Source organism: Amphiprion ocellaris, chromosome 2 (genome assembly GCF_022539595.1).
Source record: "Amphiprion ocellaris isolate individual 3 ecotype Okinawa chromosome 2, ASM2253959v1, whole genome shotgun sequence".
Classification (NCBI taxonomy): domain Eukaryota; kingdom Metazoa; phylum Chordata; class Actinopteri; family Pomacentridae; genus Amphiprion; species Amphiprion ocellaris.
This window is the reverse complement of record NC_072767.1, coordinates 3,663,342-3,679,381: the sequence shown is the minus strand read 5'-3', so window position 1 is coordinate 3,679,381 and position 16,040 is coordinate 3,663,342. Positions and strand designations below refer to the sequence as shown.

The following is a 16,040-nucleotide window of genomic DNA, read 5'->3' as shown; positions in this document are numbered from 1 at the left end:
CCTTCCACCTCCTGTTTTCAGATCTCGTATTTCTGGGCTGTTTTTTTAAAGACTGAGAACTGTACTGAACCTCCCAGGACATTTTTACTGTTATTAAATCATCCGGCCCTTTCCTGATCTGCAAACACCGAGGTGCAGAGGTTAGATTCACTGTGGCTCATTTACTGGTGCCCATTCCTTCCCTGCCTGACCTCTGCTTTCATGGTCGGTCGTGGTAAGTATGGAAAAGTACTGCATGGACTAGCTCTGGGACACGCAGGAGTCTCCATATTAACCTCACCAAAGCCAGTGTCCAGTGTAACACCCAGTTTAATTAAAGGACTTTACATGGGGCAGTCCACGTCATTTCAGGTTGCGGTGTTGCTCCACTGTCTCAGATTTTGTCCAGAGTCTGCATATTTGTTATTTGGAAGCCAAAGCTACAAAGCATTTTGTCTGAATTTTGAGAATTTTTTTTTAGCTTTCACACCTGGGAATGTTTTATTTTTGCCTTCAACAAACTATCTTATCTGGGAAGCCATTTTAAGTGTTCAATAGCTGCAGAAATCTTATTCCTACAGCCATGAAATTTGGTGAGGACACAGACAGAATAGTTTCCTGCAGATCTAAATGAGTGAATGGCTTCGACAGAGGTCAGATCTTTAATTATTGGCCCATCAGAATGAAAAAAAAGTGCAAAATATTCAAACATGATTGGTGTCAAATATGCAGAAAAGTCCTATGGATGGATCCATATTTCCTACCAATAATAGAGTCTTTGGTTGACATTTCACCAAATTTTAAGGCCTCTAATGTCACTATAATTTAATATACAAGCAAGTTTGGCATGACAGGGTTCCAGCTTTTTGCTATATTGACAAAATGGTGATGCGGACTGATTGATAGGAGACCAAAACTGGTGTTTATAGGGGTCTATATAGTCATTATATATGCAAAATTACAAGTTGTTTTTAATTATTGGCTCTTGAAAATGGAAAAAAAGTACAAAATATTCAAACAAGGGTGGTGTTTTGGCCCCAGAAAGTTCCATTAAGTGTAAATATATAGTGGTAGCCATGTTTCTTGCTAAAAATGCAGCCTTTGGTTGACATTGCACCAACTTTCAGGCCTCTAGCATCAATAGAATTTGATATTTGGCAATTTTGGGAAGACAAGTTTCCTGTTTTTTGCCATTTTGACAAAATTTTGATGTGGACTCATTGATAGGAGACAACAACTGGTGTTCCTAGCGGTTTCTGTAGTCATTTTATGTGCAAAGTTACAAGTTGCTTTTTAATTTTTGCCATTGAAAATGGAAAGAGTGCAACATATTTAAACAAGGGTAATGTTTTGGCCCTAGAAATTTCCTGTAAGTCTATTATATATGGTTATGTCCATGTTTCCTACCAATAACACAGTCTTTGGTTGACATTTCACCAACATTTGAGACCTTTAACATCAGTAAAATTTTATATTTGACAAGTTTAGGAAGACAAAGTGCCATTTTTTTGCCGTTTCAACTAAATGGTGATGTGGACTTATTGGTCGGAGACAAAAACTGGTGCTCATAGGCATCTATATGTAAAGTTACAAGTTGCTTTTTAATTATTGGCTCTTGAAAATGAGGTAGTAAGTACAAATAGTGCAGTCAGTTGGGTCTTTAAATGGTTTCCCAGGTGAGACCTTCTGTTTTGAGGTTGAAATTACAACAATTCCCACGTCTGAGAATGTGTAAAATTCTAAAAACTCAGCCAAAATGTTTAATAAAACTTAATTTTTGGGCTCCAGCGAATGCATTTATGACAACTGGACAAATTCTGAGACACCGCAGCAACATATTTCCTGATATTTTTTCATTTCTGATCTGACACGGACTGACCCACATACGAAACCCTCACCAGTAACAACTTACAGCCACAGCATGGAAACGGTCGACCAGCCACCCTGAACGTCAGCTCAGCTCTGCATGTTAACCACCACAGTGGCAGCATATGTGTGTGAATACAACCCCCACTGTACTCTACTGTACCGTACATGCCCCAGTGTCTGTTCTCTGTGCGTGTCTTTCTCCTGTTAGAAAGGATATGGCAGCATGGTTGGGTGGTCTAGTGTGTCTTGTGGTTTCCTCCTACATGAACAATGGGAGAGAAGACCTTTTTTGCGGGTTATTCTTCACAGATGAGCAGAGTGTGAAAGTTTATCTTGATATCAGACCCCCAGCTATCCTGCAGCGTGTTTTTTTTTTGTTGTTTTTTTGTCTTGTGTAACTGCGGTGGTGTGCTTTCTCCTGAGGTGTGCTATCAGTGGTGTTCTATCGGGCCCTGCTTTATGCTTTTATTTTATTTTTCCCTTCTCTGTCTTCCTCTATCTCCACTCCTTCCCCATTCACGCTGGTTGTGTGCTCGCGGTGTGATCAGAGAAATGCATGCAGAGATCATCAGCTCCATTAAGAACTTACAGCTGGACGGCGAAGACCCCCGCAAGCTGCTGCAGTCCTGGGGTCGCCTCCGCTTCCCGCGACACGTCCTCCAGTGAGTCTGCAGGCAGACCGGACCTCCGCCGCTCCTCCGGTCTGATTGACTCGGACAGTAGACGCTGAAGCTTCTTTTTCCGTAGCTCAGTGCAGACTGCCGTGTTCAGCTCATTATAAGCAGCCGTGGATAGTTGCAGCTGTCGCATCTGTAGCCACTCTAATAAAAACACCCTCCTGCTTCATCATCACACATTTCGCTGCGACTACACCGTGTGTGCACCCTTCATGGAGCTGCTGCAACACATAGCTTCAGTCATAATCACCGAAATCAGATTTGCAACTGTGAAAATGCTAATATGAAAGGGTTTTTTTATATTTTGTATGCAAGGAGCACTTTGACACAGAAATGTTTCAGAAATTGTCTATTTTTTTCTAAATTAAAACACAGATATACCGGATATCAAACAGGGTCCTGTCAGAAATTTTTTTGTCCAGAAGCAGCTGATTCTTATTTGATAACTTAGAGTCTACTGTAGTTTATAGATGTTAATTTACCATTAATATACAAACTAAAGGTACAGCAATCCAGATTTTTTAATTTAGAATCAAATAACTTTGGTTTATTTATTAAAGCTATGCACACTTTTACCTTCATACTGTGAATATTTTCAGAGTTACAGGTCTGTGAAGTGCATAGCAGTGATCTTTTTTTTTTTTTTAGCAGTTTTGAGCCCTCGTCACTAAAGTACAGGAAATGGATGCATGGAAATTTTAGGGTTGAAAAATGGAAAATGAGACTTTTTTTTGGAATGTGTGAATCCTGTCTGTTAGATGAACCTGGTATCAAATGTGTGTAAAAATGATCCTTTCATTGTCTAGAACTTGTTCTGACCAACCACCTATCATACATGCTGATATGAGCCTTGAAAGTTTACCCAGAATGCACTTTTTCAGATTTTCTCCAGCCTCATATCATTATACTTCCACCTCCGTGCTTCACTGTCAGGACTATGCATTCACTGTGGTACTACTGGTCAGAAAAGACATAAAACAACCACTAATAGACACAAAATGACCACAAAGAAACACAAAACCATCCTTAAAGTTTACCCAGAATGCACTTTTAAAGTTTTCTCTGGTGAATTATCAGAAAACAGAAACACATCCAGGGAACCGATGATTGTTTCTAGGACTCTATGTCATTAAACTGCTGCAGTTTTACTGTTCAAACTACGATACATCCCATAATACTGATGCTCAAAGTTGTTTGGTCTTTAGATTGTGACACATGTAGTGGATGTAAAATTGATTTGATTGCAGTTTTTAACAGAACTTAAATTAGATTTTCAGTCTTGAAAATGTAATGTGTGTATGTCCTGTAATTGTGACTTTATGAGGGTTCAAAAATGCTGAAAAAAATGAGGGTTCAAAAATGCTGAAAAAAACAGCTTCAATTAAAAAGAATGACATTTCCACTTGTAGCTCTGAACATATTGACAGTATGAGGGTAAAATTTAGCATGAGTTTTTATCTGTCTTTTTCAATTCTGCTTATTTTATGACTTGTCTGTTTTATTTTACCACCTTGTGAAACACTTTGGAACTTGGATTTTAAAAAGTTTTTTAGGAAACCAGTAAAAAGACGCATCTGCTCCGTGTAAGGTCCACATACTTTATGTGCTAAATGGCAAAACATTTAGCTCTAATCTGCAGATACTGACTTGGCTGAGACTGAAGTGCCGTGAATACTTTTGTTAACTGCTGCATGAATATCAAGAGAAAACTGCTGGTATGCAAAATCCATCTTAGCATCTTGTGGAAATGTGTCCCAGCAGCTTTGCAGCATGTTAGACTCTACAGCAGATCCCGCAGGCCTGACGCTTGCTAACAGACGGACATAAATTTAGAGCCTTTTAAGCAGTGATGAAAGCAGGAGAGGGCATGTCTGTCTTCATATGTGGAGTCTCTGCTGGGCGAATTGTTTAGAGTTGCATCCCACCTCCTTCCTCCACCTCACCATCCTCCTCTTGTCACTCATTCAAGCCTGGCGTCGGCGCCGTCATTCATCCGATCCAGGTTCAAGCCCTGATTCCATCACTGACTGACTGCGCATGAAGAAGTCACGTCGTCCGTACTAACCCGGCTTCACAAACTCCACCGGCGACTCATTTCTGTCTTCTATAAACTCACACTAAATCCTCTTTTTCTGCCTTTTTCACAGGAAAAACAAGAGCACCAAACAGAGGCAGGCCATCCCCAAGGTAACCCTGAATAACAACCAGAATCTGCAAGTCCAGAGGCAGATAAAGAGACTCGATGTGTTTCTTAGTTTGCTGTCATTTCATTACAATCGTGACAATAGATTAACCCTTCTGTTGTCCTCATTTGAGGGCACCAAAAAATATTGTTTCCTTGTCTGAAAAAAAAATCCAAAAATTCTGCAAAAAAATCCCCAAATTTCTGAAAATTTGCAAAACCTTCAGGAAGAAAACTGCAATAATTTCTGAGAAGTTTCCCTTAAAATTTTTATTTAAAAAAAAAAAAAAAATACCCCAAATTTGGCAAGAAAATTCTTGTAAATATTTTCAAAAAATTAGTAAAAATTTTCCAAAAAATTCCCAGAAATATATAAAGTGATTCCATATATATCTGTGAAACTTCTGATATTTTCTTTAAGAACATTCACAAAAAAATCAACCAAAATCCAGCGAATTTCACTGGATTTTGGTTGATTTTTTTGTGAATGTTCTTCCGAAACATTTTTAACATTTCTTTTTTTCCACCAAAAAATGTTCAAAGATTTCCGCAAAAATGTTGAAAATGTGGACATCAGAAGTTTCAAAGTGAAAATCTATATTTTTTTTCCCACATTTACAAACTTCAAAACAGGTCAATTTTCAGGATGACACAAGGGTTAATGTAGTTTGTCACTGCTGTGCAGAGTTTGCTGGATTCTCGTTCTCTAAAATTCATCGTGGGTTTGACGCTACACGATCGCACCACCAAATCTCTGCTCCACCTGCACAAGAAGAAGAAACCTCCCAGCATCAGCGCCCAGTTCCAGGTAACATCAGCTACAACAGCTTTCACATTTTACTCTAATGTTTCCCTGAACTTTCAGCAAACCTCTGTCTCTTTTTTGCTCCAGACTTCTCTGACCAAACTGCTCGAGACTCTGAACCGAGCCGAGCCTTTCTTCATTCGTTGTATCCGCTCAAATGCAGAGAAGGTAAGAGTTTGATGTCAAATGTTGAAGTTTTCTTTCTGCTGAAGGACATTATAAGAGGAAACTTTAACCCTCGTGTTGTGCTCATTTACAAGCACCAAAAAATATTATTTTTGTCTGAAAAAAATCCAAAAGTTCAGCAAAAAAATTCCCCAAATTTCTGAAAATTTGCAAAACCTTCAGTAAGAAAGTTCCAATAATTCCTTAAAAGTTTCCCTCAAAGGTTTTATTTTTAAAAAATCCCCAAAATTTGACAAGAAAATTCTTGTAAATATTTTCAAAAAATGAGCAAAAATCTTCCCAAAAAATCCTAAAAATATCTAAAATGATTACATATATATCAGCAAAACTTGTAATATTTTCTTTAAGAACGTTCACAAAAAAATCAATTATTCTTTTGTGAATGTTCTTAAGAAACATTTTTAACATTTCTTTTTTTCCACCAGAAAATGTTCAAAGATTTCCCAAAAATGTTGAAAATGTGGACATCAGAAGTTTCACTGTGAAAATATATATTTTTTTCCACATTTTCAAACTTTAAACCGAGTCAATTTTGACCCGCAGGACGACACGAAGGTTAAGTGTAAAGACATTTAATTTAACTTTGATCAGACAAATTGGTTCAAATCTGTATTACAGGCCTTTAAAATCAGTCAAATATGAAAATTAAGAGTTTGCCATGATACAGGTTGTTTATTGATGCGTGAATAGAAAAATATAACCAATTATGCTTCTGTTTGTAACTGTATATGAGCAGAAGGAGATGTATCTGGACGAAGCTTTGGTGGTTCAGCAGCTACGATACACAGGAATGCTGGAAACTGTTCGCATCAGGAGGTCAGGCTACGGAGCCAAATACACCTTCCAGGTACAGCAGATCTACTCCTCTTTTTGTAAAATCCACCCAATAAAATCTCCAAACATGAAGCTGCTTCTGTGCATGTAAAATATGTTCCGTTAGACGCTGGGTATCGGGCTTCGTCACAACCACGCATGTTCTTTCTGTTAAATATCTTTTCTTCGTCTTGTTTCTGCAGGAATTCATTGAGCAGTTCAGAGTTTTGCTGCCAAAGAATGCCACTGCCTCCAAAGAGGACATCTCAGCGCTGCTTGACCAGAAGATGGGCCTCGACCCCACCACCTACCAGATCGGCAAAACTAAGGTACGGCAGTATGAGAAACTCCTGTTGCTGTTCATGCTTTCACACCAGATACCTGTATTTAATGTGTCCTTCTGGTCTGTGTCATGTGTTCAGGTGTTCTTGAAGGAGCTTGAGCGACAGCAGCTGCAGGACGTGCTGCACAAAGACGTCATGCGGAAGATCATCTTTCTTCAGCGCTGGTTCAGAGCTCGTCTGCAGCGGAGAGAGTTTCTAGACATGCGGCAGGCCGCCATTTTGATCCAGGTAAATGGCCACCAATGTTTATTTTGTGGGCTCTCATGGCAGTAAAATAATTATTTGTTTTTACTTTGTTTACAAGTTCTTTGTCCGTGATTTAATCAGAGTTGCTTATTATTTACTATTTGCTGATACCGAGTCCCAATCTTATACCGTTTTCTTAGATAATTCAGTTCAATTCAATTTTATTTATATAGCGCAAATTACAGGTCAAATTTTCTCAAGACGCTTTACAGAACCCATATGAACCCCCAGAGCAGCCCTAAGGCGACAGTGGCAAGAAAAACACCCTTCTAACAGGGAAGCAGAACCCGGCTGTTTATGTGGGGGGACCCATCTGCTGCTGGAAGGGGAGTTGAGAGGGACAGAAGAGGTAGAGAGGTAGAGGTGGAGATGGAGGGATGGGAGGAGAGGAGGGTGGGGAACAAGGATCACATAACACACAGTCGGATACATGCATGATAAGATAGATGATACATACAAAGTACAAACTAACATTGAAACTGATTCATAAGTTTACTGTTACAGTGTACGGCTCTGGCATTAACCCACCAAAAAATATAGTTTCCTTGCCTGAAAAAAAATCCAAAAATTCAATGAAAAATTCCCCAAATGTCCTAAAATTTGCAAAACCTTCAGTAAGAAAATTCCAATAATTCCTGAAAAGTTTCCCTTAAAACTTTTATTTTAAAAAAATGAAAAATCCCCCAAATTTGGCAAGAAAATTCTTGTAAATATTTTCCAAAAAAATGAGTAAAAATCTTCCAAAAAAATCCTAAAAATATCTAAAGTGACTACACATATATCAACAAAACTAGTAATATTTTCTTTAAGAACATTTACATAAAAATCAACCAAAATCCAGCGAAATTCGCTTCATTTTGGTAGATTTTTTGTGTGAATGTTCTTATGAAGCTTTTTTTTTTTTTTTTTTTTTAACATTTGTTTTTTTCCACCAAAAAATGTTCAACAATGTTGAAAATGTGGCCATCAAAAGTTTCACTGTGAAAATATTTTTTTTTCATATTTTCAAATGTTATAACGGGTTATTTTGACCCGCAGGAAGACACGAGGGTTAAATATACTACATATTCAAGTAAAACCAGTATTTGTTTGCCAACTCAAAAGCTCTGCAGTGCGTTAAGAAAACAATTGCATTTGTGCATCCAAGCTGTTCCTTAATGCTTTACAAGAAGGAACTTTGTTGAGTTAAAGGGTAGGACGCACTGTGGCTCCACAAGCTCTAAAAGATTCAGAAAACCTGTTTTCTTTTCATGCATGCCAAAAAATGTATTGTAGATCAGCTGTAGTACCTGGTTCCTCTTCGTGTTTAATGCTGTAGTTACCAGAGAAGACATCACTTAGACTACTGGAAGTTTATATTGGCAAGCAGAGAGCACTGTGGGGGTTTAGCTAGCAATGGGGCACCATGACAAAGACTTCAGTGCTGGTTAATGACCTATAGGCAGAGCTCAAGTGTTAAACATAAGATAGGACTGTTTATGACAGCATATTTATATCCTCGTGGTGAATGAAATGGAGCCTCAAATCATACGTCTGTTGACTAAAACAACATCATCAGCACGGGATGAATGTCTGCTGGGCTAAATTTGTATTCAGTTAATCGTTTATTCTTTGGTCATTCCGTCCTGCCACAAATTCTGCCCTGCCTTTACAACAACTCTATGACAGCGGACGTAAACAAGAAATCAGTCTCAGTTGTCATCTTTAAGATCAGATCAAGACATCACTACTTTTTATTAACCCTGATTCTCCTTGTCCTGTCTCGTAGCATTCATGGCGAAGGTACTGCCAAGACGAACAACGGCGACGGGCAGCTACTCTCATCCAGGCTGTCTGGAGAGGACACCAGCAAAGATCAGAATACCACCGACAAAGACGAGGTGCTACGAAAATACAAGCGCTGGTCAGAGGACACTCGGCACGCAGAAGGTAAAAACAGAAAGACTGGTGGACTTCACAATAAAAGTATACTGTAGTAGAAGTTTCCCGGATCTATGATGGATATTTCAAAACACGTCGATGTCTTGTGCCTTGCAGATGTCAGTCAATGCGTGAGGAGAAACACAAGAAAGAGGAGGAAGAAAAAGAAGCTCAGAGGAGGGCAGAAGAGGAGGAGAGGAGGAGGAGGGAAGAAGAGGAAGAGGAGGCACAAAGAAAAGCAGCAGCAGAAGAAGAACGCATAAGAATGGAAGAAGAAGAAGCGAGGAGAAAGGCAGAAGAGGAGGAAGCCAGGAGGAGAGCGGAGGAAGAAGAGGCGGCCAGAAAAGCACAAGAAGCTCAGAAAAAGAAAGAAGAAGAGGAGCAAAGACTGGCAAGAGAGCCTCAGACCAGAGAGGATCCGGATATAGAGCTGGTCACTGAGGAGATGCTGGATAAAAACCTCCCCGTCCAGGAGATAGAGGTGGAGGAGGAGGCGGAGGGTGTTAGAAGCTCACATCCAGAAGAACAGAGTAAGGAGCTGGAGAATGGAGAGGTGGATGTGGAGAACTACGGTACCCCGGCTGAGGCTGGACCACAGCTGGACGAGAAGGAAGACGAGGAGGAGACGGAGAGCCAAACACTAGATTCAAGGCCTGGTTCAACCTCCGATGGGGTCGCACCGGCCGGCACTACTTCCAACGCTGAACAGAAGAAACCTTCAGCCATCACCCGAGGCCAGTCGTCCAGGAGCCAGGAGAAGAGGGAGCAGAGGAGACGGAGAGGCCTGGAGCACAACCAGAGGGAAACCGAGCGAGCCGCCTCCTCCACCAGCGGCAAAGATCAAACGTCCCCATCCAAGATCAAAAACCAGGAGACGGCCAAGCTCAAGGAGCGCTCAGACAGCAAGGAGCTGGACCAGTACACCTTCGTGGCCTGGAAGAAGAAGGATGCTAAAAGTTCTCCTCCCTCCGCCGGTCCCGTCCGTCCGTCCACGTTGTCCCTGCAGCCGGCCGACTCCGAGAGGAACGGCGTTGGCGAAGGAGTCGGAACCGTGAATCTGCAACGGCGACCGGGAGCGATGAAGGAGAAGCCGGAGAAGTGGAGGGGAAGGAGGAGCGACGGGGATCAGTCTGAGGGAATCAGTCCTCCGTCTTCTCACAACAGAGAAGAAAGGACCAGGAAACCACTGTACGTCTTCTCTTATATTCTCAGAAAACATTAGAATAAGGTCCAGCTTTTAATGCTAGTTGTGCAGATTATTGCTCAGAAAAAACATTGACATGCAGTGTCCAATGGAATAGCGGTAAAATAAGTACGATCCATTAGGCAGGTTGATTTGTAGAGCACATTTCAATGTTTAAAGTGCTTTAAACAAACATATAAAGCATCTAGTTAAGTGTAATAGGAACGTAGCGCAATACGAAAAGACGTTTCAAAGCAATTAAGAGTCAAATAGGGAATGAAAAATAAGATCAAATGGAAAGTAGAAGTTAGAGTGCAGTTTAAGACATTCAAAATATCAGATTTGCTTCAATGAAAGACAAACAGAAAAGTCTTCAGTCTTGATTTTAAAGAACCAAGAGCTGCAGTGTTCTTCATATGTGCTCATAAAACTGAAAAATATGTCTTATTAGTTGAAATAAGGAAGCTGAAGTATAAGTGACATTAAATAAAACTACAATTAGGGATGTCCTGATCAAATTTTTCTGTCCTCAATGTGATCCGAGTCTTTTAATGTTGTGTATCTGCTGATACTCAGTAGTTTATTAGCTGCCGCTTTCCTAGAAAATACAGCTGCACAGTTTCTAATACATTAAAATTATTAAAATGAATCCAGTCTATACATTTTACAAATAAAACGTTGTCCCATTAGAGTAAGATTTGTTAAAGCCCTCCATTATGAGTCATCATGTAGCTCTTTAGAAATAAAAGCACGTGCATTTGGGATTTTTAATGATTAATGATGCTTTTGTTGAAATGAACGAACCACAAACAGTCCAGAGAAATCACAAAGACAGATAGATTCTAGTCTTTTGGTGAAACTTGTTGACAATAACAAACTTCTTATATTACTAGCTTTATCATTTAAGACTTTTCTTTTAACAATTATCTATCTTGGAGCCTGTTCAAATCATTCACAGTCTTTTAGTATCAAAGAGGAAAAGATAAATTATTAATAATGATAAATGAAAGATAGCCGATTAGTAGTCTGTGTTCTGTCTGATGTGTGTTGCAGTGCAGCTTGTTTTTTTCCTTTGTCCAGGACAAATTTCTCCCACAGGAGACAATAAAGTGAATTTTAACTTTGATAAATGACCGGAAATAATTAGCTTTTTTTTTGGTTGTGGTTTTTGCTAGAACCCCTCACTTCTCTGGAATAAAACACTGTAAACACAAATACTGATCTTGTTTATCTCATGTATATTTCTCTCTTTCACAGGAGTGAAACCGCCTCCTCTTCTGTCGACAGTTTGTCTCCAGGTTCTGAAGGAGCTGGAGCTTTTTCAGCCAGAGAGGTATTTTAAACTTTGCTCTATAGTAATGAAAGTTCTCTTTTTTTAAAATTCAGAAATTAAAATTAACAACAGCTGATATTTTAATTTATAAAAATCTGTCTTAACCGACCAAATATTTCTAGTGAAAGTGTATTTTCAGATAGCACAGATACTTATTTCTGAAATATTTTGGCTGAATTTTTAGAATTTCATGTTTACAAAACTGTGAATTTTTGTGTTTTCACCCTTAAAAAAACACATCTTACTTGGATTATCCTGAACATCACTTGTAAACATTTGTTCTCTGTTCAGCAGATCATTTCTCCATCAGACGGTCACGGTGACGGATCGAAGGGAAGCTCCTTCAGAAGGAAACACCAGGACGGTTCTGGTCACCAGGACTCGGCCCACTCCATTCCATCCACACCCGACAAGTACTGTACAGAACTGACCTGTTAATGTGTTGATTAAATGTGAAACAAAAAGCATTAATTTGTCTGAAAAGAACATGACTGAGATGGATTTAGAAGCATAATGTGTCCAATAGGTGACTGTGTGCATACAAGATCCATAAATACACCTTCAGTCAGTTTCCAGCAGGAACAGCCCAAATCTGGGTCATTTTATACCAGACTGAAGTGTGAATATTCCTTAGAGCTTGTTGTGTGTCTTTGCTCTGCAGGTCAGGCGGATTCTTCAGCAAGATCTTGAAAAAACGACCTCACAAAGAGGCTCAGACTCCGGACAACGGAGAGCTGACGTTCGCTCAGATGCTCAGCGAGAAGCCGACAGCTGGAGAAGGTAAATTACACACTGATGTAGTGGAACAAGGCGGGAAAACACAGGTGTGTTATCGTTATTCTCCTCGGGTCTTAGCTTATCCAGCTGTTTGCTTTCTGAGGAAACACAGACCTGTGTCGTCTTTTCTCTGGGTTCATTCGTTGTACTTCTGCTCGCCGGGTTTAGTTTGAGGAAACAATGTGGAAAAGCAGCCACTTTTTCATCGTGTAGTTAATTTTGTTGTAATAACTTCCAGCCCCGGCGTCCGGACACCCGTCTCGGCCTCATTCTCAGCCCCACAGTGATCGAGCCGGCAAAGGATTAGGCAGAAATCCCACCATCAAGATCAGTCGGGCCACCAGGGTCTCTGAGCAGTGGAACGCCTCTCTGGACCGAGAGATCACCAACGCCAACGAGCTGCGACACCTCGACGAGTTTCTGGGCAACCAGGTGAGCAAACAAGACGCTCACTTATCGTAGTAAATAACGTAAAGGGATATTTCTGTATTTCTTCTGTTTTATGTTTGCAGGTTAATGACTTCCGCTCCAGAGGAAAGTCGCTGTCGGCCACGGAGGCCATCTTCATCACAGCCACCATGCAGTTCAGAGAGACCATTAAAGCCATGTATTCTCTCACAGTAAGTCCGCGTGTAGGTGGGAAACGGACCTCATGTTGGCGAAGTTCAGCGAGGTCGAGAGAGTACGAGGAGACAGACAGAGACAGACGCACTAAAAACTCAGATGACTTAGGTTGAGATGAAGGCTGACAGAGCAGCAGTTCATGCAAGCAATGCCAGCATCAGTTCTGAGGATTCTCTCTGATCTTTTTGGTATATATTGTAGTTGGGAGAAAGTCAGATTTAGATAAGTAAGGTTTACGAACATCAGGACAAGTGACACCGACAGAGCAGCAGTTCATACAAGCAACGCCAACATCAGTTCTGAGGATTCTCCTTGATCTTCGGCTATATTTTGTAGTTGGGAGAAGGGCCAGATTTAAATTACGGACCAACATGGAGACGACTCGTCTGCTTAGTCTTGTCAGAATAGACTATATCTAATCTTTACCAGAGCAGAGAGTCCTGGCATATCTTTCTTCCACAACGTCTGCCTGTCGAAAGATAATTTGGGATGACGTCAGCTAACAGGAAATACCTTAGAAAGGGGAAAGAAATACTAGAAGAGTTAATAAATGAATGGTTAATCAATTAATTTACACTACAATTTATCCAATTAATAATATATTAACAAAAAGACAGCAGGTGAAGGTCATGTACATCAGAAAATGTATTGTAGAATAGCTGTAGTACCTGTTTATTCCACCAGGTGGAGCCTCTAACTGTTAGTTCTTTAATTTGTTGAGCTTTTAATCGATATTTTTGTGGAGTCAAAAGTAAAGCTCTAAATTTGTCAGTTTAACCTGCATAATTACTAATGCTGTAGGGTGTTAGTTTTAGTATTTGTTTTAGTTGTGTTAGGTTCTGTAATTTATAATACTGTGGTATCTTAATTAATTACATTAATCTCTGTAACTGATAAAGTCGCAGCCTGTTGTAGGGCAGCTCCACATTGCCAAGAAGAGAGCATAATTAATAAACACTGTAGGGTTTTAGCCACAATAATTTATTAGTTAGGTTGATTTCTAGCCATGATATTACATTAGTTAGATTAATCTCCATTCTCAGAATAAATAAGAACAACAACACCAGATTAAATAACAAAATGAACAAATGGAATAAAAGAAAATAGAAAAAAAACCATAAACACAAGGCTATGATATTAAAATGCATACATAAATAATTAAATAAAGAGTAAAAGAGAATAAAATCAACAATGATAGATGGAAATAGTCATAAGATAAACATGTTTTTAAAAAAAGTTGGTCTAAAATTATAAACAGAAATAGAAAAGTATAGCTTAAAACATACATTGTACCAGAAAAATAAAAATATAAGTATACAGTGTAAATAATGATAGTTATAATTGTGTTATTGCATAATTAAGTAGTTAATATTATGATATATTAGCATATGTTTCAATTTCTACTGTACTTAATTCATGTTATTGAATAATAAATCATTTTTTGACAACGCTGCTGATTTTCAGTTAAGAAAATTGGTAAAAAATTTGCATTATTAATGAAAAACTGTCCAGAGGTTCTCATCATAGTCTCGTTTTCATCCTCATTTTCTCTCCTTTCTCTCTGTAAAACTTTACCAGAAGCCCACCATCGGCTACAAAGGCCTGATGACGGGCTACCAGAACAAAGTGATCCACCTGGCGGGCAGCAAACAGAAAGAAGAAGTCCAGCTGGTGGTGAATCTGTTCCAGTCGGTGCTGGACGGCTTCATCAGAGGGGAGATGAAGAAGGAGGAGGCCGAACCTGCCAAGGTAAAATGCTGTGACTCACTTTTATTCAATCTAAACGAGAGAAAAACAATCTATTAACCCTCGTGTCGTCCTGTGGGTCAAAATTGAGCCGTTTGAAAATGTGAGAAAAAAATATATTTTCACTGTGAAACTTCTGATGTCCACATTTTAAACGTTTTTGGGAAATCTTTGAACATTTTTTGGTGGAAAAAAAGAAATGTTAAAAATGTTTCTGAAGAACATTCACACAAAAATCAACCAAACTCCAGCGAAATTCGCTGGATTTTGGTTGATTTTTTTGTGAATGTTCTTAAAGGAAATATCAGAAGTTTTACTGATATATATGGAATCACTTTAGATATTTTTAGGATTTTTGGGAAGATTTTTACTCATTTTTTTGAAAATATTTACAATAATTTTTTTGCCAAATTTGGGGGATTTGTTTAAAATTAAACTTTTAAGGGAAACTTTTAAGGAATTATTGGAATTTTCTTCCTGAAGGTTTTGCAAATTTTCAGAAATTTGTGGAATTTTTTTGCTGAATTTTTGGGTTTTTTTAGACAAGAAAACAATATTTTTTGGTGTCTGTAAATGAGGACAACAGGAGGGTTAACAGCTGTCTGTTTGTGTTTCAGCCTGCGAAAGCCAGAAAGAAGAGGAGGAAAAAGGATAAAAGCGTAAGTGTGCAGGGTTTGAAATGTATTTTTTGTCAGTAATTATTTAATTTGGTGTAAACTAACCGAGTCGTGTCCGTTTAGATGGAGAGTCCTCTGGATCACATCTTCATCAACTACCAGGTCAACATCATGCAGTCATGTGACCAGTGTAGTTCTTACATCTGGGGCATGGAGAAGGCCTACATGTGCAGCTGTGAGTTTAAAACACAGCAACAAACTTCACAACATGACACACAATCAAGGTTTAAGTTCCTGCATTTACGCTTTTAAATCTCCTCGTACAGATTGTAAAATGGTTTGCCACAAGAAGTGCATCTGCAAAATAGTCACCGACTGCTCCACCTTCTGTGCCAAAAAGGTAAGTTTTAGGAAATTAAGCCATAAAACTAGACTTTCTACAAAATGAATTCGCAGTAAAACTTCTGATGTCCACATTTTCAGCATTTGTGGGAAATGTTTTTTAAATTTTTTGGTGGAAAAAAACAAATGTTCAAAAAATGTTTTTTAAGAACATTCACAAAAAAATCAACCAAAATCCAGCGAAATTTGCTGGATTTTTGTTGATTTTTTTCTGAATGTTCTTAAGAAAATATTAGAAGTTTTACTGATATATGTGTAATCACTTTAGATATTTTTTAGGATTTTTTTTTGGAAGATTTTTACAAATTTTTGGAAAATATTTACAAAAACGTTCTTG

General features: G+C 38.9%; 1 protein-coding gene across 11 annotated transcripts in view; it reads left to right on the top strand.

Annotated features, from left to right (window-relative positions):
* LOC111581103 (unconventional myosin-IXb) overlaps window positions 1–16,040 on the top strand; it is a 130,434-nt gene that overhangs the window by 102,768 nt on the left and 11,626 nt on the right. For 8 of the 11 annotated variants that reach the window (XR_008604000.1, XR_008603999.1, XM_055017463.1 and 5 more), the window contains 18 exons: window positions 2,397–2,510; window positions 4,673–4,712; window positions 5,393–5,515; window positions 5,600–5,680; window positions 6,435–6,545; window positions 6,715–6,840; window positions 6,934–7,083; window positions 8,870–9,030; window positions 9,139–10,209; window positions 11,462–11,537; window positions 11,829–11,950; window positions 12,199–12,317; window positions 12,553–12,746; window positions 12,827–12,934; window positions 14,517–14,687; window positions 15,302–15,343; window positions 15,425–15,536; window positions 15,628–15,701. Coding sequence is in view for 9 of the 11 variants with exons in the window: in XM_055017463.1 (XP_054873438.1) it covers window positions 2,397–2,510; window positions 4,673–4,712; window positions 5,393–5,515; window positions 5,600–5,680; window positions 6,435–6,545; window positions 6,715–6,840; window positions 6,934–7,083; window positions 8,870–9,030; window positions 9,139–10,209; window positions 11,462–11,537; window positions 11,829–11,950; window positions 12,199–12,317; window positions 12,553–12,746; window positions 12,827–12,934; window positions 14,517–14,687; window positions 15,302–15,343; window positions 15,425–15,536; window positions 15,628–15,701 (2,995 nt within the window). In the remaining 2 variants the exon portion in view is untranslated. The remainder of the gene's footprint in view (window positions 1–2,396; window positions 2,511–4,672; window positions 4,713–5,392; window positions 5,516–5,599; window positions 5,681–6,434; window positions 6,546–6,714; window positions 6,841–6,933; window positions 7,084–8,869; window positions 9,031–9,138; window positions 10,210–11,461; window positions 11,538–11,828; window positions 11,951–12,198; window positions 12,318–12,552; window positions 12,747–12,826; window positions 12,935–14,516; window positions 14,688–15,301; window positions 15,344–15,424; window positions 15,537–15,627; window positions 15,702–16,040) is intronic. The other 3 variants (XM_055017471.1, XM_055017470.1, XM_055017457.1) reach the window with 2 other exon arrangements.